The 27,366-nt window shown below is 41.3% G+C and overlaps 2 protein-coding genes across 3 annotated transcripts; both read right to left on the reverse strand.

Annotated features, from left to right (window-relative positions):
* Positions 1 to 942: 942 nt before the first annotated feature.
* On the reverse strand, positions 943 to 8,068 carry znf207a (zinc finger protein 207, a). 2 transcript variants are annotated; one of them, XM_082180927.1, is made up of 11 exons: positions 7,919 to 8,068; positions 6,546 to 6,672; positions 6,328 to 6,466; positions 6,060 to 6,239; positions 5,896 to 5,971; positions 5,735 to 5,805; positions 5,492 to 5,637; positions 4,446 to 4,526; positions 3,061 to 3,282; positions 2,576 to 2,732; positions 943 to 1,645 (listed from the first exon to the last, which is right to left on the reverse strand). In XM_082180927.1, exons 1-11 carry the CDS (start codon positions 7,957 to 7,959, stop codon positions 1,485 to 1,487), a joined length of 1,401 nt encoding a protein of 466 aa, XP_082037053.1. In that variant the 5' UTR covers positions 7,960 to 8,068; the 3' UTR covers positions 943 to 1,484. The 2 variants fall into 2 exon arrangements, with proteins under 2 accessions (XP_082037053.1, XP_082037054.1); XM_082180928.1 differs by lacking the exon at positions 4,446 to 4,526.
* Positions 8,069 to 9,464: 1,396 nt separating this feature from the next.
* slc25a23b (solute carrier family 25 member 23b) lies at positions 9,465 to 27,056 on the reverse strand. The gene is made up of 10 exons (XM_082177267.1): positions 26,124 to 27,056; positions 24,013 to 24,136; positions 22,694 to 22,781; positions 22,372 to 22,483; positions 22,113 to 22,271; positions 20,360 to 20,506; positions 20,147 to 20,260; positions 18,584 to 18,751; positions 11,846 to 11,996; positions 9,465 to 11,706 (listed from the first exon to the last, which is right to left on the reverse strand). Exons 1-10 carry the CDS (start codon positions 26,322 to 26,324, stop codon positions 11,525 to 11,527), a joined length of 1,446 nt encoding a protein of 481 aa, XP_082033393.1. The 5' UTR covers positions 26,325 to 27,056; the 3' UTR covers positions 9,465 to 11,524.
* Positions 27,057 to 27,366: the final 310 nt, after the last annotated feature.

The raw sequence follows: 27,366 nt of genomic DNA on the forward strand, positions 1-27,366 counted from the left end.
TTACTGACCCCAAACTTTTGAAGCATATTTGTGTACATTTATCATGTTAGCTAAAACGGAGTTAGTTATGAAAATTCCCCTGATATTAATAAAACTGGGGGCCATCACCAAACTTGTTCTAAGTTTGGGGACGTTTGCATCCAACAGCCAAATGACTGTGAGGCCCCCTGAATACAGAGAGTAAAGAGAGAAAATGTGAGACTTGCCTCAGCCTGTGCAGGGCAACACTGAGACTCTGCCTCAGCCAGTCCCATGGCATTGCTACAAGGAGAAGAGAAATCCTCAGTTTAGGACAACAACCACAGGGAACTACAGTCACAGCCTTACCTGCATCTTCCTGAAAATCACAGTCAAATAATGAGCTTTAGCCGGTTCATTTGGGTTATTTCAGTCTTTCACAAGACGGTGATCTTCAGGAAGACTGCCATCTGAATGGTTGTTTATCTCTTTGAGAGCCATATGTTCTTGCATAAGGAGTTGAACATTTAAAGGGGTCTTAAACATTTAGGTCCACTGTTTTTCCCCCACCAAAAAGAGTCAAAATTGTTTTATATTGTTGGTTGTAAGTTGTTCAGGAATAATGGAATCTATCCTATCCTTACTGGGTGTTCAAAGCTTCCGAACACCAAATAGGCATCACTGATGTGTAAACGTCAGACATCGTGAGATGTTTTGAGTTACATCAAGTTTACATGGTACAAAACTACTTTCTTTCAAAAGATCAGAGAAATGGAATTCCTTATGATTTGACCCCTTTAAACTCGAACTTCAATATGAAAGAACATCAAACGTGGATGCAAACGCTTCGGCTTTCCTCGCACTCATAAATGCATTCCAGCACACGCTAAACACTGCTTTCATACAAATAACAGCCATCACGTGGATCATTTGAAGTACAAACCTTACGGAGTTGTCCTTTACTCGCTCATGAAAAAACAGCCGTTAGATTTCAATAGTTTATTACAATTCATAGTGGAACAGTACAGATATCATTCACAGGAGTCCTTTTGTTATTGGCCCTACAGAGAGAACACTGTAAATGTAGACAAGCAGACACAGAAAAATAAACTCAACAGTGACAGCTATCTGAAGCCCTCACCAAGCAACGCTGGGGACAGGACGTCCAACAGCACCTATGGGTGCTGCGAAGGCTTCACACTTTTAGTACAGTAGTATATTTACAGTGACTTGCCTTGATAAAGGTGCTGTACGAAACTCCAGCCGCTTCAAATTATTACGAACCATATTTACTACACTTCACTTCTAAAAACCTAAACAAAACATGAGAAAAAAAGCCAAACTGTATGATCTGCAACAAAGGGAAGGTCCAAATAAAAGACTTGGTAAAATCAAATGTCCCATGCGTTACACAGTTTGATTACTCCATCCCCTCATTTCAAGAAGGGTTACGGTTACTGATCTGGATTGTAAAGAACGCCACTAGATGTTAAAATGGTTGAATCACCAAACCTAATGAAGACGCTTCAATATCGGCCTCCAGGAGACATTACTGGAGGTCTCATGCCAATGGCAGGCCGAGGGGGAGCGGCCTGGTAAGGAGGAACCATGGGTGGGGCTTGCCCATACGGTGGCATCCCTCCTGGGACGTACCCAGGCACTGCTTGAGGTGGAGCACCATATGGCCCTACATGAGAAGAAACTGATTAGTTGCATATATAACACAAATCTGCTTTTATCTTACACTGCGATTCCACACTAAATAAAGTGATTAGGTTGATGCACGTGTCAATATGTCGCAAGCTTCAAACCGGAACGGATTTTTATGACATGCACACGGTCGCACGAATAGTTTCCGGCTGTTTGCGCATTCTACTCCCCAACATTGCTTCTTTTTCATTTTGGGTCCTAATTAGGAGACGACGAGCACATGAACCGTTGTGCCTCCCTGCTTATATTAAATCAAGCAGTAAAAACAGTCCCTCTCACACCCAGAACAAGGCGTCTTTGGACGAGAGTCCGAAACAAGGACTGGTGGCACGTTGTCCTGCTCCACTTCACAGACGCAGAGTAAAAGTCGAATTTTAGAATGACTGACGAGACACTCATTATATGACAGGAAGAACAGCTCATTCCGCGCGTCATACATCATTACACCATTTCTATGTCATTGCATATACGCAGTACTTTCCAGTTTCTGTTTTCAATCCGATCAAGCGTTTAGATGTCCTCTCGATTGGATTACAAAAGGTTTAAACCACCCCTCATACGAATCGATGTGGTTACATGTGACTTATTCCGACTGTGCAAGTAGTCCGACTAATATGCTGATTTAAAGCTCAGGAAACATTTATTATCATTGATGTGGAAAACAGTTCATATTTTAGTGGAAACCATAATGCATTTTTTCAGGATTCTTTAATAAAGAAAGTTCAAAATAACAGCATTTATTTGAAATATAAATATTTTGTACCATTATAAATGACTTGACTGACACTTGATGACTGCATTCTTTCTGAATAACAACTTTTAATGAGTAGTGTAACAAGACCTTTTCGCTCTTATTTTGATATTCAGTGGGCATCCAAAAGTCTGAGAGCACTTATATGCACCTCACCTTGCATGGGATGCCTAACACCCGGCTGCTGCGCAGGAATGCCCTGCTGAGGGGGCAACACGCCTCCCATTGCTGCGACTGGTGGGGAAGATATGTGGGCCTGTCCCGCACTAGGGATTTTACACTGGTAGCGAGGCAGCTGTGCTCGCAACTCTTCCTGTCAAACACATAAAGCAAAGTGTGCAGGGCGGTAAGACATATGAACCTTTTTGTTTTCTTTCTTTTGTTGAACGCAAAATAAATATTGTAAAAGCTTTAAGTCACTGGGGTCCAGTGTTGTTTTGGACCTTTTTGACTTTCACTGTCTGAACAAAAACGTTCTTCGAATTTATGTTCCGCAGAGGAAACGAAAGTCACAGGTTTGGAACGAGACAGTCTGGGATAATGAACCAGGTGTTTTATCAAATGCAAGCATGCACTATTGAAAGCTGACCAGTTATTTCTGCAAAGCTTGAAAGACAAAGCACAGAAACAGGTTCACTTACCAGTGATATGTCTTCATCAGGGTGGATCAACTTACTGGTTGCACTGGTAGTGGTGAGGGTGGCGGGCTTACTTGTGACTGGGGTGCCCGGTTTGGCCACAGTGCTGCTCGTGTTGGCAGCAGCAGTGGTGGAGGACTGGGTGTAGGCTGGGAATGTGGGTTTAGGCGCAGCAGAAGGAGGTGCAGAAGCGCTCACTGCTACACCAGAACCAGCCTGCTGGACCTGAAGTGAGACAAAAGTGCAGATTAGATACATTCAGGGATTCAACTCAATGCTGCACTTAGGTACTACAGTTAACAGAAGCAAAACAGATTTTTAAAAGCCTGAATACAGTGGCCCCACAAAGCATTAAAGTCACACTTGATATACAATGCAAGATATAACAGAATACCAAAGTGTTATTTACTTTATTTAGAAATAGAGAGCAAACACACTTCAAGAAAAATACCGCCATCTTAGCTCACTTAGAAAGTCAATATTTAGAAACACTAATTTAATAACAGTTAAATGTAAAAAAAAAAAAAATTCATACTGTACATTATAATGGTGTAATGTCTAAAATGATTTTAGTTTGGTATTATTTTTTATTTAGACAAAATAGTATAGAGTTAATATCATCCATAACATTATCCACCCATATTTCAGCAACAACCCGGTCGTGCAGGTTTGCACTTTGCAACATTAAGAAAATCAGACCCTTCATGTCAAAGTATGTGGCGCAACTTCTTGGCCAAGCTCTAGTCATTTCAAGGCTGGACTACTGTAACGCTCTACTGGCAGGCCTTCCAGCCAGCGCAACTAACCTCCGTAGATGATCCTGCACACGGTAGCCAAAACCCATGTCACACCCCTCCTGATCTCACTCCACTGGCTCCCAGTTGCAGACTGAATTAAATGTAAAGTTTTGATGCTGGCATTGTAGACTGACTACCTCAATTCACTCCTGCCAGTGTACAGTCCCTCCTGCCAGCTAAGGTCACTGAATGAGCGACTGGTTTTAAATGATAAACACACAAAATGTTAAACAAAATAAAGTATTTGGACACTTTCTGGTTGTAAAAAGTGGATCATGATCAAGTGCCCCAATGAGTCCAAATACTTTTTGGGGCCACTGTATATATACAGAGTTAAAATGTGACTATGAAAAGTGACTATGAAGGTGTATTTTAAAGAAAGAGAAACACTGAGTTTAAAAGAGAAAATCAAGCTGTCTATCACTTATAAGCCTCGATTAAATATATCTTTTGATTCTTCTGAAGCACTACAGATGTCCACAAGAGCAAAGGCAATTATTCTAAGAGGCAGTCTGAGGTCTGTCTGCTGTCACATGCCATCAATAGTTTTAAGAAGCAGCTCTTTCACCGAGTCAGCAAGCTACTGCATACTTGGGACAGCGGTTTAGAGGATGCTGACAAAGTGTCCAGACTGGAGGAGGCTGAGCTTGTGCTTGGAGCTCGAGTGCCCATCTGCAGCATGGAGAGAGAGCACACAGTAAAGACCCTGTTTAATTCTGGACATGACTGCTGCTCACAAAAACTATCATGAACACACTTAACACTGAACCTCTGGGCATTTAAAACTGCGCTCTAAAACTACCAGCACTGGGGTTTTAAATTAGCCCCTCTTAGGTTTATCCATATCACATTTTGGTCTCTTGAGAATTTCCCACAACAGCAAAAAAAAGGATAAAAAAAAAGAAAAAGGGATAACTTTTACTTTAAAAAAACAAAGCAATATATTTCATATATGCACCAGAATTTTTTATGATTTGTTTTTAATAAAACAACTAATAATTATCTTTTTTTTTTTCATTTAATAACAATTAAATCAATAATAGCCAAAAAACGTTGCATGTAACTATGAATTCATACACTTTTATTGGAAAACACTTTCACTTTTATTGTCCACATTCAACCACTTCTGTCCTGATTTCTTTGAGGGGAGGGTCAGTGGGTAAATGTATGGGCTTTATCAGATCTTTTGTGGCTGTTCGCACGCATTTGACCACATGAGCGTCTACACTATGAAAACAATCCGGTCAAATGAGTTTGACTACCTCCGGAAGTGGTCGAAAGTGGACAAGCTCAAAACGTTTTAGACCCCGTTTACACCTGTAACTAGCGTCCTACACTCATGATCCGATCGACCAAAACGCATCTTAATACAAGGTGTAAACAGGGCCTTAGATACTTTGAGTTTGAGACTCCTGGTTTAGAAGCATTGGAAACCTGAAAACATCACTGTCAGTAGCATGAAGTGATGCAAAAGTGTTAATAATCCTGGTCTCTCTTTCTAACCAAAAACTGACCGTACAGTATTTTCCTTGGTACGAGTCAAATCAGTCCCTGAAAGTGACATCAGAAAAAATAAAGACATTTATTTTACTTAAGATGCCTTTCGGTTCTGCAACTAGCAAGGAAGGGCAGCATACCTGTCCTGCACTGGGAAACAGTGGCTTGGAGACACTTGGCTGTGGCGTGGACACTGTGGTGGCAGGCATAGCTGGCCGGGTGGTTGTAGGAGGAGCCTGCGCCATGTGGGGTATGCCAGGGTGATGGCCCATGGGAGGAGGAATTCCTGTAATACCACAATAATCAAATTATTTTACCACAATAATAAAATAATTATGAACAACTGAATAAAAACTGAGCCTTAAATTGAAAGGTTCCTGTACCTGGTGGCATGCCTGGCATCATTGGGGGCATTCCATGTGTAGGTGGCATCATGCCACTCATTGGCATCATGCTATTGATTACATGTAACAGGAAGGAAAGGTTATTGAAAGAAACATGTTTACAACATGGATGAGCAATATTCAGATCTATTAAAGCTTACCCTGGAGGCATCCCTGGCATGACAGGGGGCATCCCTGGCATCATTGGGGGAACACCAGGCATCATTGGGGGCATTCCTTTGAGATAAGTCATTTAGGAGACACATAATAAATACACTATGCATAAAAGCTTGAACTGGTTGTTTTGTATTATTACAAAGCACACCTGAGTAGCTTCCGTGTGGCATCCCTGGAGCTGGGACAGGGGCCATTCCTGGCTGAGTCATGGGGGCGTAGGCTGCCTGAGGCTGTACGGTTGATGCTGGCTGTTGGAAGGAGGGTCCAGCCTCTTCGTCCTCATCATCTTCATCAGAGTCATCTTGGTTCTGTCTTTTCTTTTGATTTTCTGTTTACACAAAGCAGGGGCATATTGTTATTATGGGTTTACGTGGGCTACAAAAAGAGCATAAGTAATATGAAGTTAAATGTGCTACCCTGTGTTTTTTGTTCAAGTACACGTCGTCTCTCCTCCATGTCTTTCTCTGGAATACCCTCCATTCCATAGATCTCCAGTTCTATGTCAGTCCTTCCAGGTATTGCATTAGGGACACCATCAATAGTTTCTTTGTGAACCTTCAATAAACAAACAAAAAGTTTAAGACATACAGTAAAATTATTACATATATACACAAAATCCCAATGACATATGTACCTGCATACAGTGGATGGCCAGACCAGGACCTGTGTATAACTTTTTGTGACATATGTGACACTTAAAGTGCTTGGCCTTCTGGTGTTGAATGAGAATCTTTTCATCATCAAAATCCCTGTTACAGTACCTGGGTTTGCGGTTAAAGTCATATAAACAAGAAAAAAATAATCATAACAGAAAGCCAGAAAAGTCATTAAGGCAACATTATTAGCATAAGGATGCTTAAATATTTTGGCCCACTTCTTTCATAAACACCAGTGGTTCTCAACCTTTTCGTCTACAAGTTCCCCCCATTTTCCACAATAATAAGCAAAAGCCCTGTGACATTCTCCAGTTCTTTGTGATTTACTGAATAAGGATTGAGGATAAGGATTGTTCTACCTGAAAAAAAATTTTTAGAGGAAAATGAATATTGTTTAAAAAATGCCCATAGAGTTTAATTACACTTCAACTAAATAAATATTTTTTTCATTCAGAGGACTTTTGCAGTTCTAGAAATCACACTTTTAAAAGTACGCTTCCACATAATTCTACACATGGTTGTAAAAAAAAAAAAAAAAAAAAAAAAAAAAAAGCCAAACAATTAAAAATTAAGGAACTTCTTATTTAACAGCTTGTTTTATCTCATTTAAAATAATATGGTCAGCAAGTGGGCCCTGGACCCTTGGTTGAGAACCACTGCCATAGTATGATGATAGCAAGATGGTGTGAAGTTTAGGCACTAAAATGGCTATGAAAGCAGATACATTTGTTTATTATATGACTATCAACATAACTTTTTTTGTGAATGATCAATTGAGGAATTTAGCAGTCAAATAGTGTTGTATAATGACCACGAAATTGTTTATTTCCTTATTGACTGTTCTCCACGTTATTAACATAATGGTACTTTTGTTAGCGTAAAGTAACAAATAAACAGACATAAACAAAAAATCATTTCAATCTATATCGTTAGATACATCATGATGATGTATCAAGTCAGTGTATTAGTAGGTCTGGGCTTCACACCGAGATCCTGGTCACCATGACCAGGTTTATTTTGTGATAATGACCGACTGACTGTTCATTATAATAACGCGTTTGATCCACCATCACCAGCTGAAGGATAGGGACAAAGACTGGAGTCTGGACTATGACTTAATATCTAGTCAGCGATTAAACGGGCGTTCAAATAGAACTCAAATTCGAAAGCGCCAATGACGTCTTGGGAGTAAAGCACATAGCTCAGTTTGTTTTTGAGACACAGCCTTTGATATCAGAGAAACATGCGAACAATGCATTAGCCATCCGTAAACAGGAAGTGAGCCAATCCCTTCTAATAAACCAAGCGAAAATGTTAGAACAACAGTACGATAGCTTTAAAAGAAGGATACCAACACCAGGGCTTCATCTGCTTCTTCTTTTTTCTCCCCATGATTTATTTAGCAGCCTTTTCCGCAATCAGCACACTGACACCTACTAAACTATTAGCAGAAACAAAATGGAGTAAACAGGATATGACGACGACGGCATTTTCCATGCATGCACTGACAACTCAGCAGAAGTAATGTCGCCACTAACTGGACAGGAGGTGCACAGCTTTGGAAACTGGTTGGTGCTCAAATGACAGCAAAAGTAAAATAATTGTAAAAATAATTAACTGAATTCAGTTATCATTTATGTATGTATGTATTTATGACTGAACATTACATTTTTTTCACTTTGCATACTCACTAACTTTCCTTCATAATCTATTACTTAGAGTCTAATCCCACAGGAATAGCAGGGGGAAACATTGTAATAAATAGTTCGCCCAATTAATAACTGACTGACCTGTCAGTAAGTGTTAAAGAGTTGACATCATCACCGGTGTTTAATGGATGGTGGTAACACTCTTAGGTTGAGCATCAGTACTACAAACACAACTCAATTTGACATGTAGGCTACTACACAATCACAGATTGTGTCAAATACAAAGAGTTTTGTTGTTACAACCTACCCTTCTACTAGGAGGAGTTCTAACACTAGATGGGGATAGATGTAACAATGAGAGGTAGTTTGCTGAAATAAAATCTACACTATCTAATTTATGCAAGAACTTTATTGAAGAACAAAGACTAATCACTTTTGAATAAAGTCAACCATTTTAAGTGACAAAAAACATTATAGGCCTATTGTATTTCTTTTTAGACTTTGTGTTGGACTGTATTCTTGTCACATTCAGTCACATTAGCTACTGTATGTTGCCATGCGCCTATTTGTATGTGAATTTTGCAATATCACATAAAAACTGTATGGAAACACCAAGATGCGCATATATTCTAAAGATGTGCACATAAAAAAACGTATGTGCTCTAATGAGACGGTTAATGTTTTTTACCTGATAAGAAGACATGCATAAACTACAATCAAAACACAATTACCATAATCCATTGATGCTACAAAAAACTCTTTGACTTTGCCTTAATTGATAACTGGACTCATTGGAATAAGAATAAGGGGTCGGTTACATTTTTAATGAACTGTTACAACTTTCCCCACCCCAAACATAGATACTGTTTTAGCATGTGGATTTGAAGTTAGCATGAATAAAAAGTATCAAATTAAAATAGAGAAACAGCTATTTTAGGTAGCCTAATGTAAGTCAAATAATTGTAGGATATCTTATTGATCAATTGCTAGGCAAAACACATTTTTTTTATATAAAATCTACAGTGTTGCTCAGTCACATGCCACTTCTCCTGTGAGCTCAAAAAGGTGATTGTGTATGATATTGATGACATCTCTATAGCTCTTTTCTGACAGTGTTGCAATTGACCCTGCATTACAACACTCCCCGGTCTCCACCCATTCAGTCAGTGTTATCTGTTTTAAATGGCCTATTGGTTTTAATGACAACATTTGAAAGGACATTTTGATTCTGAGACAGGTTTATGAGTAAAACATTTTATTTTGTACTGTAGTATATATTTAATAACCTCTCAAATGTATTTATTCTCACTTATACATAAAAAAGCAGGGAATTGTTGCCAGACTGGCTACACAGCATGCACATATTTTAAAGTGAACACAGCATGTCAAGGCACACTACTCTCAATGCAATGCATAAAAGCAAAAAAAGCAAAAAAAAAGTTTCCAGAGGTAATTATTTTCTAAGATAAGTTATAAATGTATTTCTCAAAATACTACATTCAGCAAAATCTGAATTAGATGCAGCTAAAACATTTAAAACAGTGTCTTAAGATCTAGTATGAACCACTAGCAGTTAATCAAGGGACAGTCAGTTGTACTCTTGATTATCATGTAACTGACTTTAAAAAGTTATGAACGGTCTTTAATTTTTTTTTTTTTTTAATGAGGGGGCAGGAAATATAAGATATTCTTCACCCTGCCTCCTTTTCATCATGGTTTTATAAATTATATATATGAGGATGATGAAGTAAGTTTTGTTGGAAAATATCCATGAATGAAATAAACATAATCAATCAATCAATCCCAAAAAAATTTTTTTTTTATTGTAAGACTAGTCTTAGCAGTTTATGCAACTGGCCCAAGGACCTTCAGGAGTAGGATTGATTGAATACCCACTATAGTCTATAAAATGACATGTGATAAAAAAAAAATGTAATTAGTTCATTCTTTACAGAACCAAACAATTGACTTTGTTTTTTGTTGTTTAGTCCTGTAATCTAGTAGCATCCAGTAGTTCTATAATGTGTTTCTGATTTAGAGTCTGGTAAAAGCAGTCATGTTTTATGTTAAATAAACATGCATTCCTTGTCAGTTTTAAATATAGGCCTAACAGTGCTTTGCATATTTTTTGATATGGACAATCAGAGCTCTTAAAACACGTAAAACATGCAACTTGTGACACTGACATCATGCACTACCAAAAGCCCTTTGTGAACAGATTAATACTACTTTGAGCCACATTTATCATTCACCACAGCACATTCCTTAACAAACACAAAGCATCCAAATCTAATGCACAACTTTACTGATAGACTCCCCATCCAGGGCCGCAGCTAGGGTCTTCGGGGCCCCAGTGTAGGCTGTTGTAGTCACCACCTTTCTCCCCTCTAGAAACAGCCCTGTCCCCATCTTATCTAATGCCCTTGTTGTTGCTCCATTTGCAAGTTGTTCAAGGCAACACTAAATCCTGTATTTTACTCTACACAACAATGAGGCCTGAAATATCAGAAAAGGTTGTAAAAAGCAAAGCAGCAGAGATGTCATAAAAGAACATCATGATCTTTTATAAATAAGATAGAAGATATAAATATTTCCACAATCATTTGAAGAGTGCAAATGCTTGATCATTAAATTGTAGCATATGACATGCTTAACTCTCGCTGACCTTTACAAAAATACAAAAAGTCATACAATAATGGAAATCCCTGTATAAACATGCTTTACAATTTATCACTCATTCGTAAATGTTATGAAACATCGGTCAGGAGAGACTATTTAAAATATTCTAACCCCAGTGTACATTAAAACACCTTCTTCAATATTTTGGTCAATTTTAGGAGGGAAACTTTGGTTGCCATTTATAAAAATATAATACTGCCTACTATTTCACCATCATTCACTGTAATTATATGTCTTTCATTACCTATTAGTTTCTTACCCCACATTTATATTACACCAATGACATTACATTCCATGTAAAATGAAGTACTATGTATGGTGTTCACCTTTGAAGATAAGAAGCTGTTTATAGTGCACAATAAACCTGAGATCTACAAGCTGCCAGTCAAAGAGAAACATACTCTAAACACAACCATTGTTCTTAATGATTGCCTCAGCCCAAAACGGTCTTTTCATCCTATTGAAGTGTAAATTGTAATGGGAATGTAATTGTGTATGATGTAGAGTAGGTTTTTAGGTCATTCATTGACTATGTCTTCCTTATCCTGTTCTCTAGGGGTCCTCTGTGCCTCCCTAATGCTCCTTTTTTTAATATAGGTTCTCTCTTTCTTTTTCACTCTGATTCTGCCTTAGGATCCCACTCCCAGTGCTTTCTTCATATGCTCATATACCACATAAGAGATGCTAACAGCAGGAATGACTTTGAGGAAATTGGGGGCAATGCCACGGTAAAGTCCAGAAACGCCTTCGTGGGACACAATGTGCTTGAACTGGCCAACCATTGACAGCTGTGGAACACCATCTACTGAAGCTATCCAGAAGAAAGGGAAAAGTGAGGTTATATTTTCATTTAAAATATTTTCATTCTTGTGAAAATGTTTTATGGGTTTCATAAAAAAACAAAAAAAAAAAAACATAATCAGAATAACATTGCATTTCCTCTCGCTCACCCTGAGCCTGCATGCGTGTGCGGATTAAAGCCAGCGGGTAACTAGCCAGTTGCCCACATGTGCTGGACACAGTGCCACATGCGAGCAGCACCAAAACCCCAGGATCAGCCGAGCCCATGCAGTACCTCTGTAGCCAAGCATTCTTTAGAGTCTGTCAAAATAACAGAGAATATGGAGGGATATAAATATGTTTCACATATTTGTATATATTTATATATTTCAAAATATAATACAAAAACAATATTGTTTATATATATGTTTTCTATACATATATACGGATCTATTCGCTGCAGCTGTAGATTTATTAAATTCAAACTCAAAACAAAATACTCAGAACACATCTACTCGAAACATAATAACAACTAGAATAATGTGATGAGAACAGACAATGAACTGAAAGAAACACTGGGCTTAAATAATCATGAAATTAACGACAGGTGTAACTAATAATCAAACAATGAAAAACCACAGAAACGAACTGAAAACTACGACAAAAAACTAAAACACACGACAAACCTATACCCAAAACAGAAACAAACCCATGTTCTCTTTCATAGGTTCACTCAACGCTGCGGATAGCGCAGTGGGATATTCTCCGAATGTGCCGATTGTCTGAAGCCCTATAGAATCACGCCAATTCATTGGCTGATGGCGCCCGCGCAGTCTGGCTCCGCCCCGACGCTCTTACGTCGCATCATTACATATTCGCGTGCGCCATCTGCTCCTCAGATTTCTCTGCCTTCAGAACGAAGCGGTCACGTTTGTTTATTCTCTGCGCTTCTGCGACTGTTCAAGCGGAACTCTGTTTCTCCTTACGGTGAAGTTGCCATGGAATACCGACGCTGTACTCCGCCATGTGCTCGTTACATCGCTGACGACGACCCACACAGTAAGTGTGTTAAATGTTTGGGTTTTTCACATGCGCGCGAGGCAGTCATAGGATCGTCTAAATGCAAATTCTGTGAAAATTTGTTGCTCAGAACCCTCAAATCGCGGCTCGCGGTTTTTGAGAGGGAATCATTCGTCTCCCCCTGTCGCGCTCCCGAGGCCGCTCGAGGATCCGCGACTTGGGGTTCGGATGTAGAGCTTGAGGATGTGGAGTTCGAGCAGACGAGCCCCGCTCTTTCTCTCCCTCCCTCCCCTCGGCACGCGCGAGGCATGCCAGTCGAATTTTCGCACGATTATTTGCGCCCCAGCCCGGGAGCACGCGACGCGGTTTCTTTCGGGCTGGAGGATGTACTTTTTACCGAGGCTTCCGACTCCGAGGATTTCGGGCCTCCTCTCACCGACGAGGTTATCCCGCCGAGCGGCCAGGAAGCGCGGCCTACTGCGGCCTACGCGGAGCTCGTTGACGTACTTTCGCGCGCTACGGAGAAGCTCGCTATTGATTGGCCCGACGAGCCCCGCGAATCTCAGTCGTCGAAACTCGACGAGAGACTTCTCAGTGGCCCTAATTCTAGGCCTCAACGGAGAAAGCTGCCATTTTTCAGTGATCTGCATCACGAGATTTCCAGATCCTGGAAGCAGCCTTTCTCTGCGCGCCTCACTAATGCGGCAGCTGCTGATTTCACCAACCTAGTAGGTTCTGTGGAACAGGGCTATTCCGCCATTCCGGCGATTGAGGAGACTTTAGCCGACCATCTTGCTCCGTCGTCTGCGCCGTCCTGGAAGTCGCGCCCCCTCCTCCCCTCTAAAGCATGTAGGACTACTTCCTCTCTCATTGGGAAATCCTACATGGCGGCTGGGCAGGCAGGCATGACCCTGCACACTATGGCCATTCTTCAGGCCTACCAAGCGGACGTCCTGAAGGAAATGGACGAGGGCGACGGCGTGACCCCCGAAGCGGTCAAGGAGCTTCGTAAGGCTACGGATTTAGCCTTAAGAGCCACCAAACATACTGCACGCGCCATAGGTCGCTCTATGGCTGGTTCCGTTGCGGTGGAACGCCACTTGTGGCTTAATCTCACGGAGATCCGTGACAAGGAGAAGGTTTTCCTCTTGGACGCCCCCATTTCTCAAACGGGGTTGTTTGGTGAGGCGGTCAACACAGTGGTTGAGAAATTCCGCTCCTCCAAATCCCAATCGGCCGCGTTCAGACAGTTCATGCCCAGGAGGGTTAGGGAACCTTCTGCTCCCTCCCCTGTTCGACCCAGAGAACGTCCCTCTTATAGACCGGAGTTCTCTTCCAGGAGGAGCGAACCGGTGCATCCCCCACCTACACAGGTTTGGGGAGCCCGCGGTCGCCCATTTCCCCGTCAACGGCCTCACAAGCGCCTCCAGTTGAAGCGGTCCGACAAACCGACCGCTCCGGCGGCCCAGAGCCGTTCCTGACCCTCCGGTCGGAAAAAGGAGAGCTCCTCTGCTTCCTCAAGGTTGGGACAGACCGCGCAAGCGTTTCTGCCCACCTCCCAGCTCTCCTTTCCTTGCCCTGTCACCTTCGCCACTCAGAGTGTCTCGAAGTGCAGGCCATTTTTCACCATCTCTACTCAGCCCGGCGCGGGAGGAAGGAGACGCTTTTTGCTTTCTCCCCTCACCCCCGACACTCTCTATAACTGCCGGTCGCATCCTCGGAGGCACTTTTTGTTCTCCTCCGGAGCAGGCAGACCTGGTCACCATGACCCCAGCATCGATGCCTCCCATCACGTGCCAGGGCGCCAAGGGCTCTCCTGCACAGTCAACTTCTCTACCCCACGAACGTCAACACGGCACCCTCACTCAGGTATGTCGTCTGCATTACAACATCCCTCTTCCTCTTTCACATTTCTTTCAAGAATGGGAGCGCTTACCAGGGGTATCGTCTTGGGTTCTCCGCACAGTTCGGTTCGGCTACACTCTTCAGTTTTGCCGCAATCCCCCCTGTTTCAACGGGGTCTTTCCTACTGTAGTGGACAGCGCCACTCAGGCTTCTGTACTTCAGCAGGAAATTTCATCCCTCCTTCTCAAAGGAGCAATAGAGGAGGTTCCTTCAGGAGAAACCGAACGGGGCTTTTACAGCCGTTATTTCCTGGTCCCGAAGAAGGGCGGCGGTTTGCGTCCCATCCTGGACCTCCGCCGACTGAACTTCGCCCTTTACAAAGGGAAATTCAAGATGTTGACGCTGAAAGCTATCATATCTCAGATTCGGCCAGGGGATTGGTTCGTGACAGTAGACCTAAAGGATGCTTACTTTCACATCCAGGTTGTACGGCGACACAGGCAGTTCCTCAGGTTCGCCTTTGGAGAAAGAGCGTTCCAGTACAGGGTCCTTCCCTTCGGCCTCGCTCTGGCCCCGAGGACATTCACGAAGTGTATGGATGCAGCTCTGGCCCCATTGCGGCTCCAGGGCATCCGTATTCTAAATTACCTGGACGATTGGCTCATTTTAGCCCAGTCCAGGGAACTAGTGACCCACCACAGCGACATCGTCCTGAGTCATATCCAGTCTCTCGGTTTGAGGTTGAACTCGGAGAAGAGTGTTCTTGCTCCGGCTCAAAGCACCATTTTCTTGGGGGTGAACATGGATTCCGTTCTCATGCAGGCCCGCTTGGCTCCTGCACGGATTTCCAGTCTGACGACATGCTTGGCCCGTTTTTCGCTAGGCCATCATGTGTCTGTGGGCACTTGCCGCAGGATGCTGGGCCTAATGGCTGCGGCCTCCTCTGTGCTACCGCTGGGCCTGCTCCACATGAGACCCTTCATGTGGTGGATGAAGCTCTCAGGGGTTCGGCCCTCCGGGCCAACCCTTCGTCTACTGAAGGTATCGCGCAGTTGCTTTCGAGCCCTGTCAGTTTGGCGGGACCCTCTTTTTCTTCGGAAAGGGGTCAGCATGGGTACGGTATTTCGTCGTCAAATGATTACGACGGATGCCTCTCTCACCGGCTGGGGAGCGGTTTTCGAGGGCAGACCAGCGTGTGGGGTCTGGACTGGCGAGACTCTCTCTTGGCACATAAACTGCCTGGAGTTAAGAGCCGTTTTTCTGGCTCTGCATCATTTTCTCCCTCTTCTGGAAGGACACCATGTAATTGTCAGAACAGACAACATGGCAGTGGTGTCTCATGTGAACCGGCAGGGGGGTTCTCGGTCGCGCACCCTAGACAGGCATGCGCGTCACCTTCTCCTGTGGTCTCAGAGCAGATTCCTGTCTCTGAGAGCAGTTCATGTCCCAGGGGTTCTGAACCTCGCAGCAGATTTTCTATCGAGGCAGAAACTCAGATCGGGAGAATGGATGTTGAACCGCCAGACGGTGGCCCTGATATGGGAGGTTTTCGGAGAAGCGGAAGTGGACCTCTTTGCATGTCAAGAGTCGTCCCAATGCCCGCTTTGGTTCTCCCTGAGTCCCCCGGCTCCATTAGGGATAGATGCGTTTGCTCACCCTTGGCCAACGCAGAAACTCTATGCCTTCCCGCCCATCAAACTGATCCAGGCGGTCTTGGCCAGAGTGAGAGAGAGCGGAGTCCGCCTCCTCCTGGTAGCTCCGTTCTGGCCGTCTCAGCCATGGTTTTCAGAGCTAATTCCTCTGCTGGAATCTTCCCCCTGGAAGATCCCGGTCAGGGAAGACCTGCTGTCCCAACTGCAGGGCAGGATATGGCATCCTCGCCCAGACATATGGAAGCTGTATGTTTGGCCGATCAGAGGCCGTTAGCATTAAGTTCTGATCTCCCAACTGACGTTCAGGAGACCATTGCGAGTGCTAGAGCCCCTTCTACAAGGAGGCTATATTCTTCCAAATGGAAGGTTTTTGAGACATGGTGCTTAGCACATGATAGGAGCCCGGTTAACTGCCCTGTTGGTTCAGTACTGGAATTCCTGCAGGAGAAGTTTGCTTCTGGAGCAGCTGCTACCACTCTCAGAGTTTATGTCGCAGCTATTGCAGCACATAGGGAATCGGACGAGATTCCCCTGGGGAAACTAAGGTTAGTTTCGGCCTTCATGCGTGGGGTTAAGCGCCTGAAACCGGCTCGCTCCCCTAGAGTTCCCTCATGGGACCTTTCTATTGTCCTAGAGGGTTTGACGAAGGCCCCCTTTGAGCCCTTGGAGTCAGCTCCGGAGCGGATTCTGACTCTCAAGGTTTCTCTTTTGTTGGCCTTGTCCTCATTAAAGCGGGTAGGAGACTTACAAGCTCTTTCTGTTAGCGAGTCTTGCTTGGACTTTGCTCCTGGCTTGGTCAAGGTTTCCTTGAGGCCGAGACCAGGGTATGTCCCCAAAGTTCTTTCCACAACTTTCCGCTCGCAGGTGGTTAACCTTAACGCTTTCCACCCTCCTCCATTTTCTTCTGAGGAAGATAGGAAGCTTAACTTGCTCTGCCCAGTTCGTTCTCTTAAGATATATGTAGACCGCTCAGGCGGTTGGAGGAAATCTAACCAGCTTCTGGTTTGCTTCGGTGCTGGCCGCCGTGGGCTTGCTGCATCAAAGCAGAGGATTTCTCACTGGGTCACAGAAGCTATCTCGTTGGCTTACGAGGTGCGTGGCTTGCCTTCACCTCTTAGCATTAGAGCACATTCCACCAGAAGTGTGGCATCTTCTCAAGCTCTTTTTAGAGGAGCACTTTTGGAGGACATTTGTGTTGCGGCAGGCTGGTCCTCTCCGCACACTTTTGTAAGGTTCTATAATTTGGATCTTGACATGACCCCGGGTTCCCAGGTTCTTTCTGTTTGAACTCATCTTGGTCGTTGTCTCATTTATGTACCAGTCATGGAAAGCGCTCTAGCTTGGCGAGTTTGGTAGTCCGTTCCCACTGCGCTATCCGCAGCGTTGAGTGAACCTATGAAAGAGAACGTCTCTGGTTACTTACGTAACCTATGTTCTCTGAATAGGGAACGAGACGCTGCGTTAGCTGCCAAGCTCCTCGCGCTGCTGACAGTTTTCTTTTCGGCAGAGAAATCTGAGGAGCAGATGGCGCACGCGAATATGTAATGATGCGACGTAAGAGCGTCGGGGCGGAGCCAGACTGCGCGGGCGCCATCAGCCAATGAATTGGCGTGATTCTATAGGGCTTCAGACAATCGGCACATTCGGAGAATATCCCACTGCGCTATCCGCAGCGTCTCGTTCCCTATTCAGAGAACATAGGTTACGTAAGTAACCAGAGACGTTTTTTTTTAATACATTTTAAATGGTAACAATATTGCACTACATACATATATATATATATATATATATATATATATAGTTAGTATAGTATATATAGTTAATATAAGTTAATTTGAACATATATAAGTTAATTTGAACATATATGTAAGTAAATTTTAATATATTTTAATATATTTTATAAAATTATTATACAGTTATTTAATTGCAAAGCTGAATTTTCAGCATCATTACTCGAGTCGTCAGTGTTACATGATTCTTCAGAAATTATTCTAATATGTTGATTTGTACAGCTTAATATTTTTGTGTAAATGACTCTTTGATTGATTAATTTGATAGATACATTTCAAATGAAAAACATTTATTTAAAATAGAAATCTTTTGTAACATTATAAATGTCTACACTGTCACTTTTGATTAATTTAATGCGTCCTTGACCAAATAAAACGTTTTTGTCACATGATAAACAATGTCATGGGGTTAATAAGACAATCACCTGAAAAAAGACCTGTGAGTTCTTAGAAAGAGAGAATTGCACAGCAACATAAAATACAAAACATTTTATTTTACCAACCATTGCAACTGAGAATGATAAATTCCCACAGCCTGTCAGTGGCAGCAGGCATTCGCAAACACTTAAATGTGTTAAAATACGCACACACACACCCATACCTCATAAACAGCCAGATCAATGCCAGCATAAGGGATGATGCCAAGTGTGTTTGGCACATAGCCTTTGTAGAACGCTCGCACTCCTTCTTTACGCAGTATCTGTTTGGCACAGTCTGCCATGCCAGAATATTGTCCTGTCTTTCGGAGGGTTAGACGCGTCTTCAACACCTGGGAAGGAACAGAGTAAACATATAGAAAGTAAAAAAAAAAAAATTATAATTAAAGAGGATACTGAGAAATATAAGTTTGGAGGTGACTTTAACTTTAAGCTGCAGAAGCTCCTTCCAAGATCTCTAAATAAATAAGTAAATAGAGGATTTGTCTTCCAAAATGTGAACTGATCTGCCTCATTAAATAAATACCAGAACCTAAAAAAAGAAACTTGTTTTCTTAAGCACACCAGGAATAGAAAGACAATCTGTATCTGTATTTGTTAACTAGGCCCAGCTCATTTTCGACTCTTTGAACATTTAGAACAACACGAGTAAACAGACAAACAGCAATTAGGAACAGCTTTGTTAAACAGCTTCCCCTGTTACATGATTCTCTATTGTTTGTACTTTACATTAGCAGCTGAAAAAACTACACTACTTAAGACAATAGGATACTTTTACTGCCAGACATTATATAAGTTAGACCATTAAAGTAATGTTCCAGGTCAAATGCAAGATTTAATTTGAAAATCCAAATCATCCAAGTATCAATAATAGCATAGTGCACATATACTTTGGTTATACTTTTAAAACAGTGTGTATTTTAATATTTACTGCCTCTCCTCTGTACTTCCATTGTAAGTGTCTTCCTCTAACAGTTTTTTTATGAAAATCCAAAATATGAGTTGAATTTTCTTTTCTGTAGTAAAATAACTGTTTTCTATTTGAATATATTTTAAAATGTAATTTATTTCTGTGATGTCGAAGCTGAATTTTTAGCATCATTACTCCTTGTCACATGATAATCGTCATCATTCTAATATGATGATTTAATACTCAATAAACATTTCTGGTTATCAATGTTGAAAACAGTTGTGCTGCTTAATATTTTTGAAGAAACTGGGATACATTTTTTCAGGATTCTTAGATGAATAGAAATTAAATTTCAAAAGAACAGCACTTATTTGAAATAGAAATCTTTTTTAACATTATAAATGTATATTTTACAGTACTAATGTCTATCTATCTATGATTATAATATCAGCTTGACAGCTTATACTGACGTTTTTCAGTCCTATTTTGTCCATAGTCTAAAACTTTTTGTTTTGTTCTTTTTTTGTTTATATCTATCTACTTTATAAAATTTTTGTAGAAGTGCATATGATAAAAAAGACAATACATTTAGAAGTAAAGCAACTGAATTCTTCATGTCTTATCCTTATAAAGCCATTTAGTCTTGATGTAAATTTGTAGGCCAACCCAGAAGGCTAATTTACCAAGGATTCAGGAATTCCTAATGGGTTTTTAGAATGTCGGTTTTTGATTTCTGAGTGAAAAAAGGTCTGTGGTTACATTACTTATATAGTTGAAAATTGAAAGTCTCTTCATGTCTCTCACTTCCTCCTCTTACCTCCATGGGGTAGATGATGGTTTGAGCTGTAGCTCCAGCCAATGAGCCAGCAATGAAACGTTCTTGAACCCTTAGAGAGCCACCTTCCCTACTGCCTCTGATCAGCCATTTGATCTACACAAGACATTTCAAATTGTTTACTAATATTAGACAATATGCCGCTAAAAACAGAGTGGTTTAAAATGTGTAGCTACTGTATTCTGGTTTGTTTACCTGCTCATAAGCCATGAATTTGATAGCCGACTCCGGGGCAATTTTGAGGACGTTGATGCCATTGCCTCTCCAAAGGGACTTCAGTCCTCCCTCCTGCACCATTCCACGCAAGCCACCCAACAAACTCACACCACTTGAGCCATGGACCTGTTGAAATCCCACTCAGTTCACACTCCTTTCATTACGAGTAATGTACTTTTCACAACTGCCAGTGCCAACAAAGGATTTATTTATTTCTGTTGAGTTCTTTGATACAACAATAATTCATAGAGACAAAACTTCCTTTTAAAGGGGTCATATAATGGTACATGCACTTTTACAAGTTGTTTGTACTGAAATGTGTGTTGGCAGTGCCTGTACACAACCATCATAAAATGATAAAAATCCATCCAGTGGTTTTTTTTTTTTATCTCCTTTTAATCTCCTGTTTGACCTTCTCTGAAATCAAGCCGTTCGACTTTGTGACGTCACAAAATCGACACCCCTCCCACGATTGTGATTGACAGCAGTGTTTCAACACAGACCCGCCCTCGCTCGTGAGCGAGCTGTCCGTCATCATAGTGATATGCTGGAGAAGAATGGCGTCTAAGCGATTGTGGCGTTCTGTTCTTGGGTGTAATAAGGAACACAGCAGTCATTTTGATGTTTTGATGGAATATTCCCAAAGCATTGACGCGGGGATTCCCTCGCGGGGATTCCCCACGATCGTCCATGCTTTCATGTTTGCGCAAATCATTTCACACCAGACAGCTTTACAAACGAGGGTCAGTAAAGCTGGTTTTGCTAAGAAGCTGTTCCTGAAAATAGGATCGGTACCAACTATTCGTGTTCCTGCTGAACCTCCAGAAGAAGAAGTGAGTGTAACGTTTTATTAACCTTTATATTAATATTTATATTAATCTTTGCAAATCCTTGCTGCACGCTTCACGATGAATGCGGCTGTTTACACTCAGAGTACATTACGGCATGTTTTCTATGTACGACGTTCTCAATATAATTCATAATCCCACGTTTATAATGAACACCGCGTTATGGTTATTGTGTTAGAAACGGTGTACGCACAGAACAGAGGGGCGGGGTGAGCAAAGCTCATTATCATTTAAAGACACATGCACTTAAACGGCGTGCTGAAAACAGAGCTGTTTTTGACCAGGTAAAATTAGTGTTTTCTTACAATACTAATGAGAATATTTAATTAAAGTATATTACAAACTTTTAATTTATACCCTAAAGAATCATTATATGGCATTATATGATCCCTTTAACACTTTTAAAGAGGACTTCAAAGAGAAAGTCACTACAAATTCAGATATTCCCTATATCAGTAAGCACTATTTCTGAACTCCCTCAAACGCTTTGATTGTAGTCTTGATCATTTTCTTTCAGGAACGAACACGTCACAATATCGCTCATTTAAATAATTTTATTTTATAGTGAAATAGTGCAATATTGGCAATAGTGAAAAAAAGGAGCAAGGCCTGGTTGAGTTGCGTTAATGGTGTGTTGAAATTCGGGGTTATGGTAAGGGGCGGGACATTTTCAAAACACACTTAAAGCGTTTGTTGACCAGCTGACCAATCAGAGCGGAGGGGCTTCATAAAGACATGAACTAAACAGCGCATTACTGACAGACTGGGAGGAGAGGTGCTGCAACAAGGTATTCAAGCATGAAAACCTATTTTAGTAGACCCCAAAAATAAAATCAAGACTTTGTAAAAGGGCATAATATGGCCTCTTTAAGAACTGACTGAACCTGAAGGAAAACTTTAAGACGATCCAGAGGAGCAGTTCCTGTTCGCGAAACGGCTCCTGCCATTGCCCCAGCCACCAACTGTCTCCACACCACACCTGAACGCCGCTCCTTCTCCGAAAACTCATCTGGCACCGTTAGTTGTTCTCCAATGTCCAACATCTGACACACAAACATTACAGATTCAAAAGACAGATGAAGTTTACATTCTAAAATATATATGAATATCAAGCCTAATTTCTGAAAAGAGCTGGAAGTAAACCAGAGAGTGTTTCCAGTAGTGGGCAATGTCCTCCATGTTGTGCAAGGGGTTAAACAGGAAGTGGTCTCGCCACTCAGTCCAGTCAATGGTCATAGTGCCGTCTCTGTCTATGCTGACACACAAAAAGGAATATAGAATAGTTAAAACAAGCTTTTTCTATGCCTATTGAAATTGTGTGACTCAACACATGTGGGCTTCACAGAAACATCATAAAGTCTTCTGAAAACACAGTCAGAGTGGGAGGTAGTTGTGTACACGACACTGATTAAGCACTAACAAAAATTAAAAGACAGTGTTTTGTGAAAAGCTGAAGTGCTCTAACCTTTGCAGGATTCTGGAGGCCTGCTCTGTGGACACATTCACTCCAAGGCTGTGCAAGGAGAGTTGAATTTCTGCAACATCTATGTGACCTGAGGTCATAAAATACTTTAATGCTTATTCTGTATATAGACCGCAGAGGATATACTATTGTTCAAAATTTGGGGTCAGTAAGAGTTTTTGAAAGAGATCTCTTATGAAGTGAAGTGACATGTGAAGGTCAAGTATGTTAACCCATACTCTCAATTTGTCCTCTGCATTTAACCAATCCAAGTTAGTGCACACACCCGGAGCAGTGGGCAGCCGTTCACTGCGGCGCCCGGGGAGCGATTGGGGGTTAGGTGCCTTGCTCAAGGGCACCTCAGCTATTTCCTGCCAGTATTGAGAATCAACCCTGCAACCTTCAGGTTACAGGTCCAACTCTCTAACCATTGGGCCACAACTGCCCCCAAGGCTCACCAAGGCTCACCAAGGCTGCCTTTATTTGATCAGAAATACAACAAATAAATAAAAAATACAGTAAAACTCTGAAATATTATTACAATTCAAAAGAACTTTTTTGATATATATATATTTTAAAATGTAATTTATTCCAGTGATATCAAAGCTGAATTTTCAGCATCATTACTCCAGACTTCACTGTCACATGATCCTTCAGAAATCATTCTTATATGATGATTTGGTGCTCAAGAAACATTTCTTATCATTATCAATGTTTAAAACAGTTGTGCTGCTTAATATTTTTGGAAAAAAAACATGATTCATTTTTGAATTGTTTGACAAACAGAAAGTTCAAAAGAACAGCAGTTGTTTAAAATAGACATATTGGTTACATTTAATTTTGATAGTTCACTTTAGATATACTATTTACTATAAGTAACTTTAGAGCTACATGCCAACTAACTCTCATTAGAGTATTAATAGAGATTAATATTTAGATTGATTAGATTGACACATTCACTTGAAAATGAACTTATTGTCAGTAGAATGATTGTTGAGGGATCATCAAAATAGGGTGTTTAAGCAGACAGTCTACTAATACTCTAATGAGAGTAGGCTGACATGTAGTTGCAAAGTTATTTATAGTTAGTAGAATGTCTAAAGTGGACAATCGAAATTAATCTGACAATCTTAATCTTAATTTCTGACCCCAAACTTTTGAATGATACGACATATACTAGGCAAAGACACACAAAAGTTATATTAACACTTTAAAAGCAATAGTGCAAAAAGGAAATGTGCATTTTCAGTGAAGTATTATGAGGTAGCAGTTACAGTGATGTCGTGTGTTAACATTATAATGTGTGAAAGGATAATGCAGACCATCGTTGTTGCGGTCCAGGCTGTGGAACATAAGTCGGAGCTCTTTCTCGTGTGTGCGCAGATACCGTGTGAACTCCTCAATGTCCAGCTGGCCATCATGATTGGTGTCACTCACACGTACAATCTGAGGGGTGGAGGGGGCGGAAAGTGCAGTTAAGGGCAAGATTGTGAGGGTTTGATGGAGGAGTTATATGTGAACTTGATTTAACACTGCATCTGTGGTCATACCCGTGAATGAGGAACAAAGAGAAACTAACAGAAAGCAAATGGAGAGAGAGAAAGAGGCATTGCTCTGAGCTTATAGATGCAAGGTTGTGCAAAGCCCTGCCAGTAGTCTGGCGGCTCCAATCGCAAACACATTGTGAACAAGAGCTAATCTCTCTTCTTACATCACAGCACATGACTAACACAGTCACACAACCCAACAGCACAGACGTACCACTGGCATATAGTGTTGCTCCAAGTTACTTTCTTAATGGCACTTTCATTGTTTCATCTTAGGACTCGATGTATTTCCTTAACTACCTGCTGAAGCAATCGTCACAACACAACATATGCACTGTTTTTCAAGTCGCTTTGGCAAGAACGAGGCTCTTCACAACAGGAGTGAAAATTTAAATGTTGGTGCTCTATATTTTGTGTTGCAAGTTTAATAAAAATGGAAATTTCAGATAGCCTAAATGGCATTAAGATCTCACATGTTTAAGGGCAGCACTGTTTAATTTGGCCATCAATTTAAATGTTGCACTTATCTCAACTCAAGTTGAAATGCCAATCAGTAATTATTGTTCTGCTTGTATCAAGTCAACAAATATACTGCAGTCTTGTAAAAGATGGTTTCAGTGGAACCAATAAGTATACAGACCATAAGATTATCAGTGAATAAATTGTCAATATTTCAAACTCTTTCCCTTGTCAGTGTGTTGATCAAGTGCACTATCAAGTGCACTTACAGTCCCTGAACTCAAGCAGCCTAACCCAGTGGTGCAGATTTATTTCTGCTGTTTATGGCATATGATTGGATCACTATATGACATAACTTTCTAAAATAGCAGCGCCACACATTTTGTTTCAACATCTGTAGCTCTGTTATTTTGCACCATGTGCCTAAAACGTTTATAAAACTATCTCATATTTGTCTTCTATGTGTTAAAATGTACAACCTCTGCCTAAAATGTGTAAATTAATTTTAAAAACAAAAGTGCACAAAACCAATAGTGGGGATGCAGGACTAATATAAACATTAGGCTAATTTAAATTGTGTCAGTGTATCAATTTTAATAATCTCATTTACTATTAAAATAAAAAATTAAAAAAATTATAACAATGTGCATGTTTTATTTTGTGCAATCTTTTATGCTTCCAAATTTTTCTAGATGAGTTATTCAACATTCCCCATCTGGTCAGCTAGACACTTCTTATTTTTGAACATGTATAGGCCTAGTTATCAACATTTTTGACTCGAAGGCCCCCTGTTGTCCAACACAATATTAAATTATCTACGCTGAGATAATTATGAAAATGATAAAAATTATGATATTACTTGAAAATGTATTAACCACAATCCATTTTGTGATTACAGAAGTTATGTTCTGTATTTCAGAACTTACGTTCTTCATTTAAAACAAGTTAGGCCTACTGAGGAAAAATAGAACGAAATATGATGCAGTTTACAAGTTTATTTATGTCTGTTAATAATAATTTATTAATGTAAATTTTTTTTTTTTTTTGGTATTTTTGCATCTATCTATTTATCTATCTATCTATGCCCAGGCCACCTGATTGAGAACCACAAGTTTACATTTATGACGTCACATCTCGCCCTGCTTTACAACACTTTCAGGTCTGTCCTACACAAGCAACAAAATTAGTCTGGAGGTTTGTCAATATTCAGCGTGGAAAGTCTTAACTCTTAAATAAATTACACGGGATCATTTGTCCTTGGTCAAAGACAGCCTATATGCTGGATACGTTTTACTCCTGCTGAAAGTAAGCTTGGTTCTCGTTTGGTCTTATCAAAAATGATATGCTGAGGTTTCAGATGTTTCCCATTCATCATAACTTGGCTACAGCATGTTTAGGGTGAACAACTATTAACGTCCCGGACCCACCTCGTCCACCTCACTGCGAAGGATCCCCCGTGCGGTTAATCCGGTGCGCAGTTCATTCACGTCGATCCTCCCATCTTTATTCAGATCCAGCTGATCGAACAGTTCTGCCCATCGCTTCTCCCGCTCTGGATCGGACACCCCGTTATCTTGACAGCGAGCCCATGTCCAACATGAAGGGAACCGAGTTCTCGCTTCGCCCATATGAAACAGCTGTCGGTGAAAACGGGCCAAATTTGTTCTCGAGAATCAGAGCTGTGTTAGGCAGTGGATCGGCATCCTCTCAAATACAGGGGCTTCTTCAGGAAAGACCACTTTGAGGATTTGTGGATTAAGGTAAATCAAAAACTCCTGCCTCTAATATATAGCCTCGTTCACCTGTCAAAAGTCCGGCAACAGTGTAGGTTATATTTAAATGAAGCGTTTAAACGGGCGAACAATATCAGCAGCGCGTTGCTCCACTGTAGCCCGTTCCGATTACGACAGAGTTAATCCAGGAAGTATTAAACCTCTGCCCCTCTGGCTAGAATAATAATAATCCCCGTGACCGTGACTGTTTCATCCCTTCTCTCAAACCCAGGTCCACCAACCTGTTCTGGCCTGAGCTCAGATGACATCAAGAGCAAGCGCGTCGCCGCACCGGTTAGCTATACCGCATCTCAGTGCGACGGAGAGACCCGCATATAAACGCTTAATTATTGCTCACACATGCGCTTACAGTTAACGTCTTTTGCTCATTTTATCGCTCCTCTCTCTCTGTGGTGTGCAGAATGAGCGCCGTCGCCGCTGGGTGCACAAATCGCATAGGGGAAGGGCTGGGTGTCCCAACTCTATTAGCGCCTCGAGGAGCGATCGCATGTCATTGATTGCTGTGCAGTGCAGTGTTCAGATTATTCACTGGCTTCCTTCACGTCGTTCTGTTTCTGATGGGTTTGTTCGTCTCGCGGAAGTCTTGGCACATTTCGGTACCAGTCTTTTTTTTTTTTTTTGATTGCAGGTTTAATACAAACCTTTAATAAAATATAATAGGCTATACTTCTTTTTTTGTACAGTCAGGCTACTGATCGACTGACGGTGCTTCGGCAGCGTGTTGCTACCTCTTCAGGTGAAACGTATTACATAATATTTCTTACTTTTGTGTTTTTTGTATTAGCACTGTTAAAACGCTAAAGTATTATAGGCCTACCTATAGTATGCATTATCATAAAATAAAATGTATATTTAGGGGAGAGTGGGTACGGTTGCA

The sequence above is a fragment of the Leuciscus leuciscus genome (genome assembly GCF_965113295.1).
Source record: "Leuciscus leuciscus genome assembly, chromosome: 1".
NCBI lineage: Eukaryota > Metazoa > Chordata > Actinopteri > Cypriniformes > Leuciscidae > Leuciscus > Leuciscus leuciscus.

What these genes read in the sequence shown, in the direction of transcription:
- znf207a (XM_082180927.1), bottom strand. Translation starts at nt 7,959, where the DNA reads ATGGGGAGAAAAAAGAAGAAGCAGATGAAGCCCTGGTGTTG. An exon ending in CAGATGAAGCCCTGGTGTTG is followed by an intron (nt 6,673 to 7,918) that starts GTATCCTTCTTT and finishes CCGCAAACCCAG; the next exon opens with GTACTGTAACAGGGATTTTG. An exon ending in ATGCCAGGGATGCCTCCAGG is followed by an intron (nt 5,806 to 5,895) that starts GTAAGCTTTAAT and finishes TGTAATCAATAG; the next exon opens with CATGATGCCAATGAGTGGCA.
- slc25a23b (XM_082177267.1), bottom strand. Translation starts at nt 26,324, where the DNA reads ATGGGCGAAGCGAGAACTCGGTTCCCTTCATGTTGGACATGGGCTCGC. An exon ending in GTCTTAAAGTTTTCCTTCAG is followed by an intron (nt 20,507 to 22,112) that starts GTTCAGTCAGTT and finishes GGATTTCAACAG; the next exon opens with GTCCATGGCTCAAGTGGTGT. An exon ending in CCATCATCTACCCCATGGAG is followed by an intron (nt 18,752 to 20,146) that starts GTAAGAGGAGGA and finishes GTTCCTTCCCAG; the next exon opens with GTGTTGAAGACGCGTCTAAC.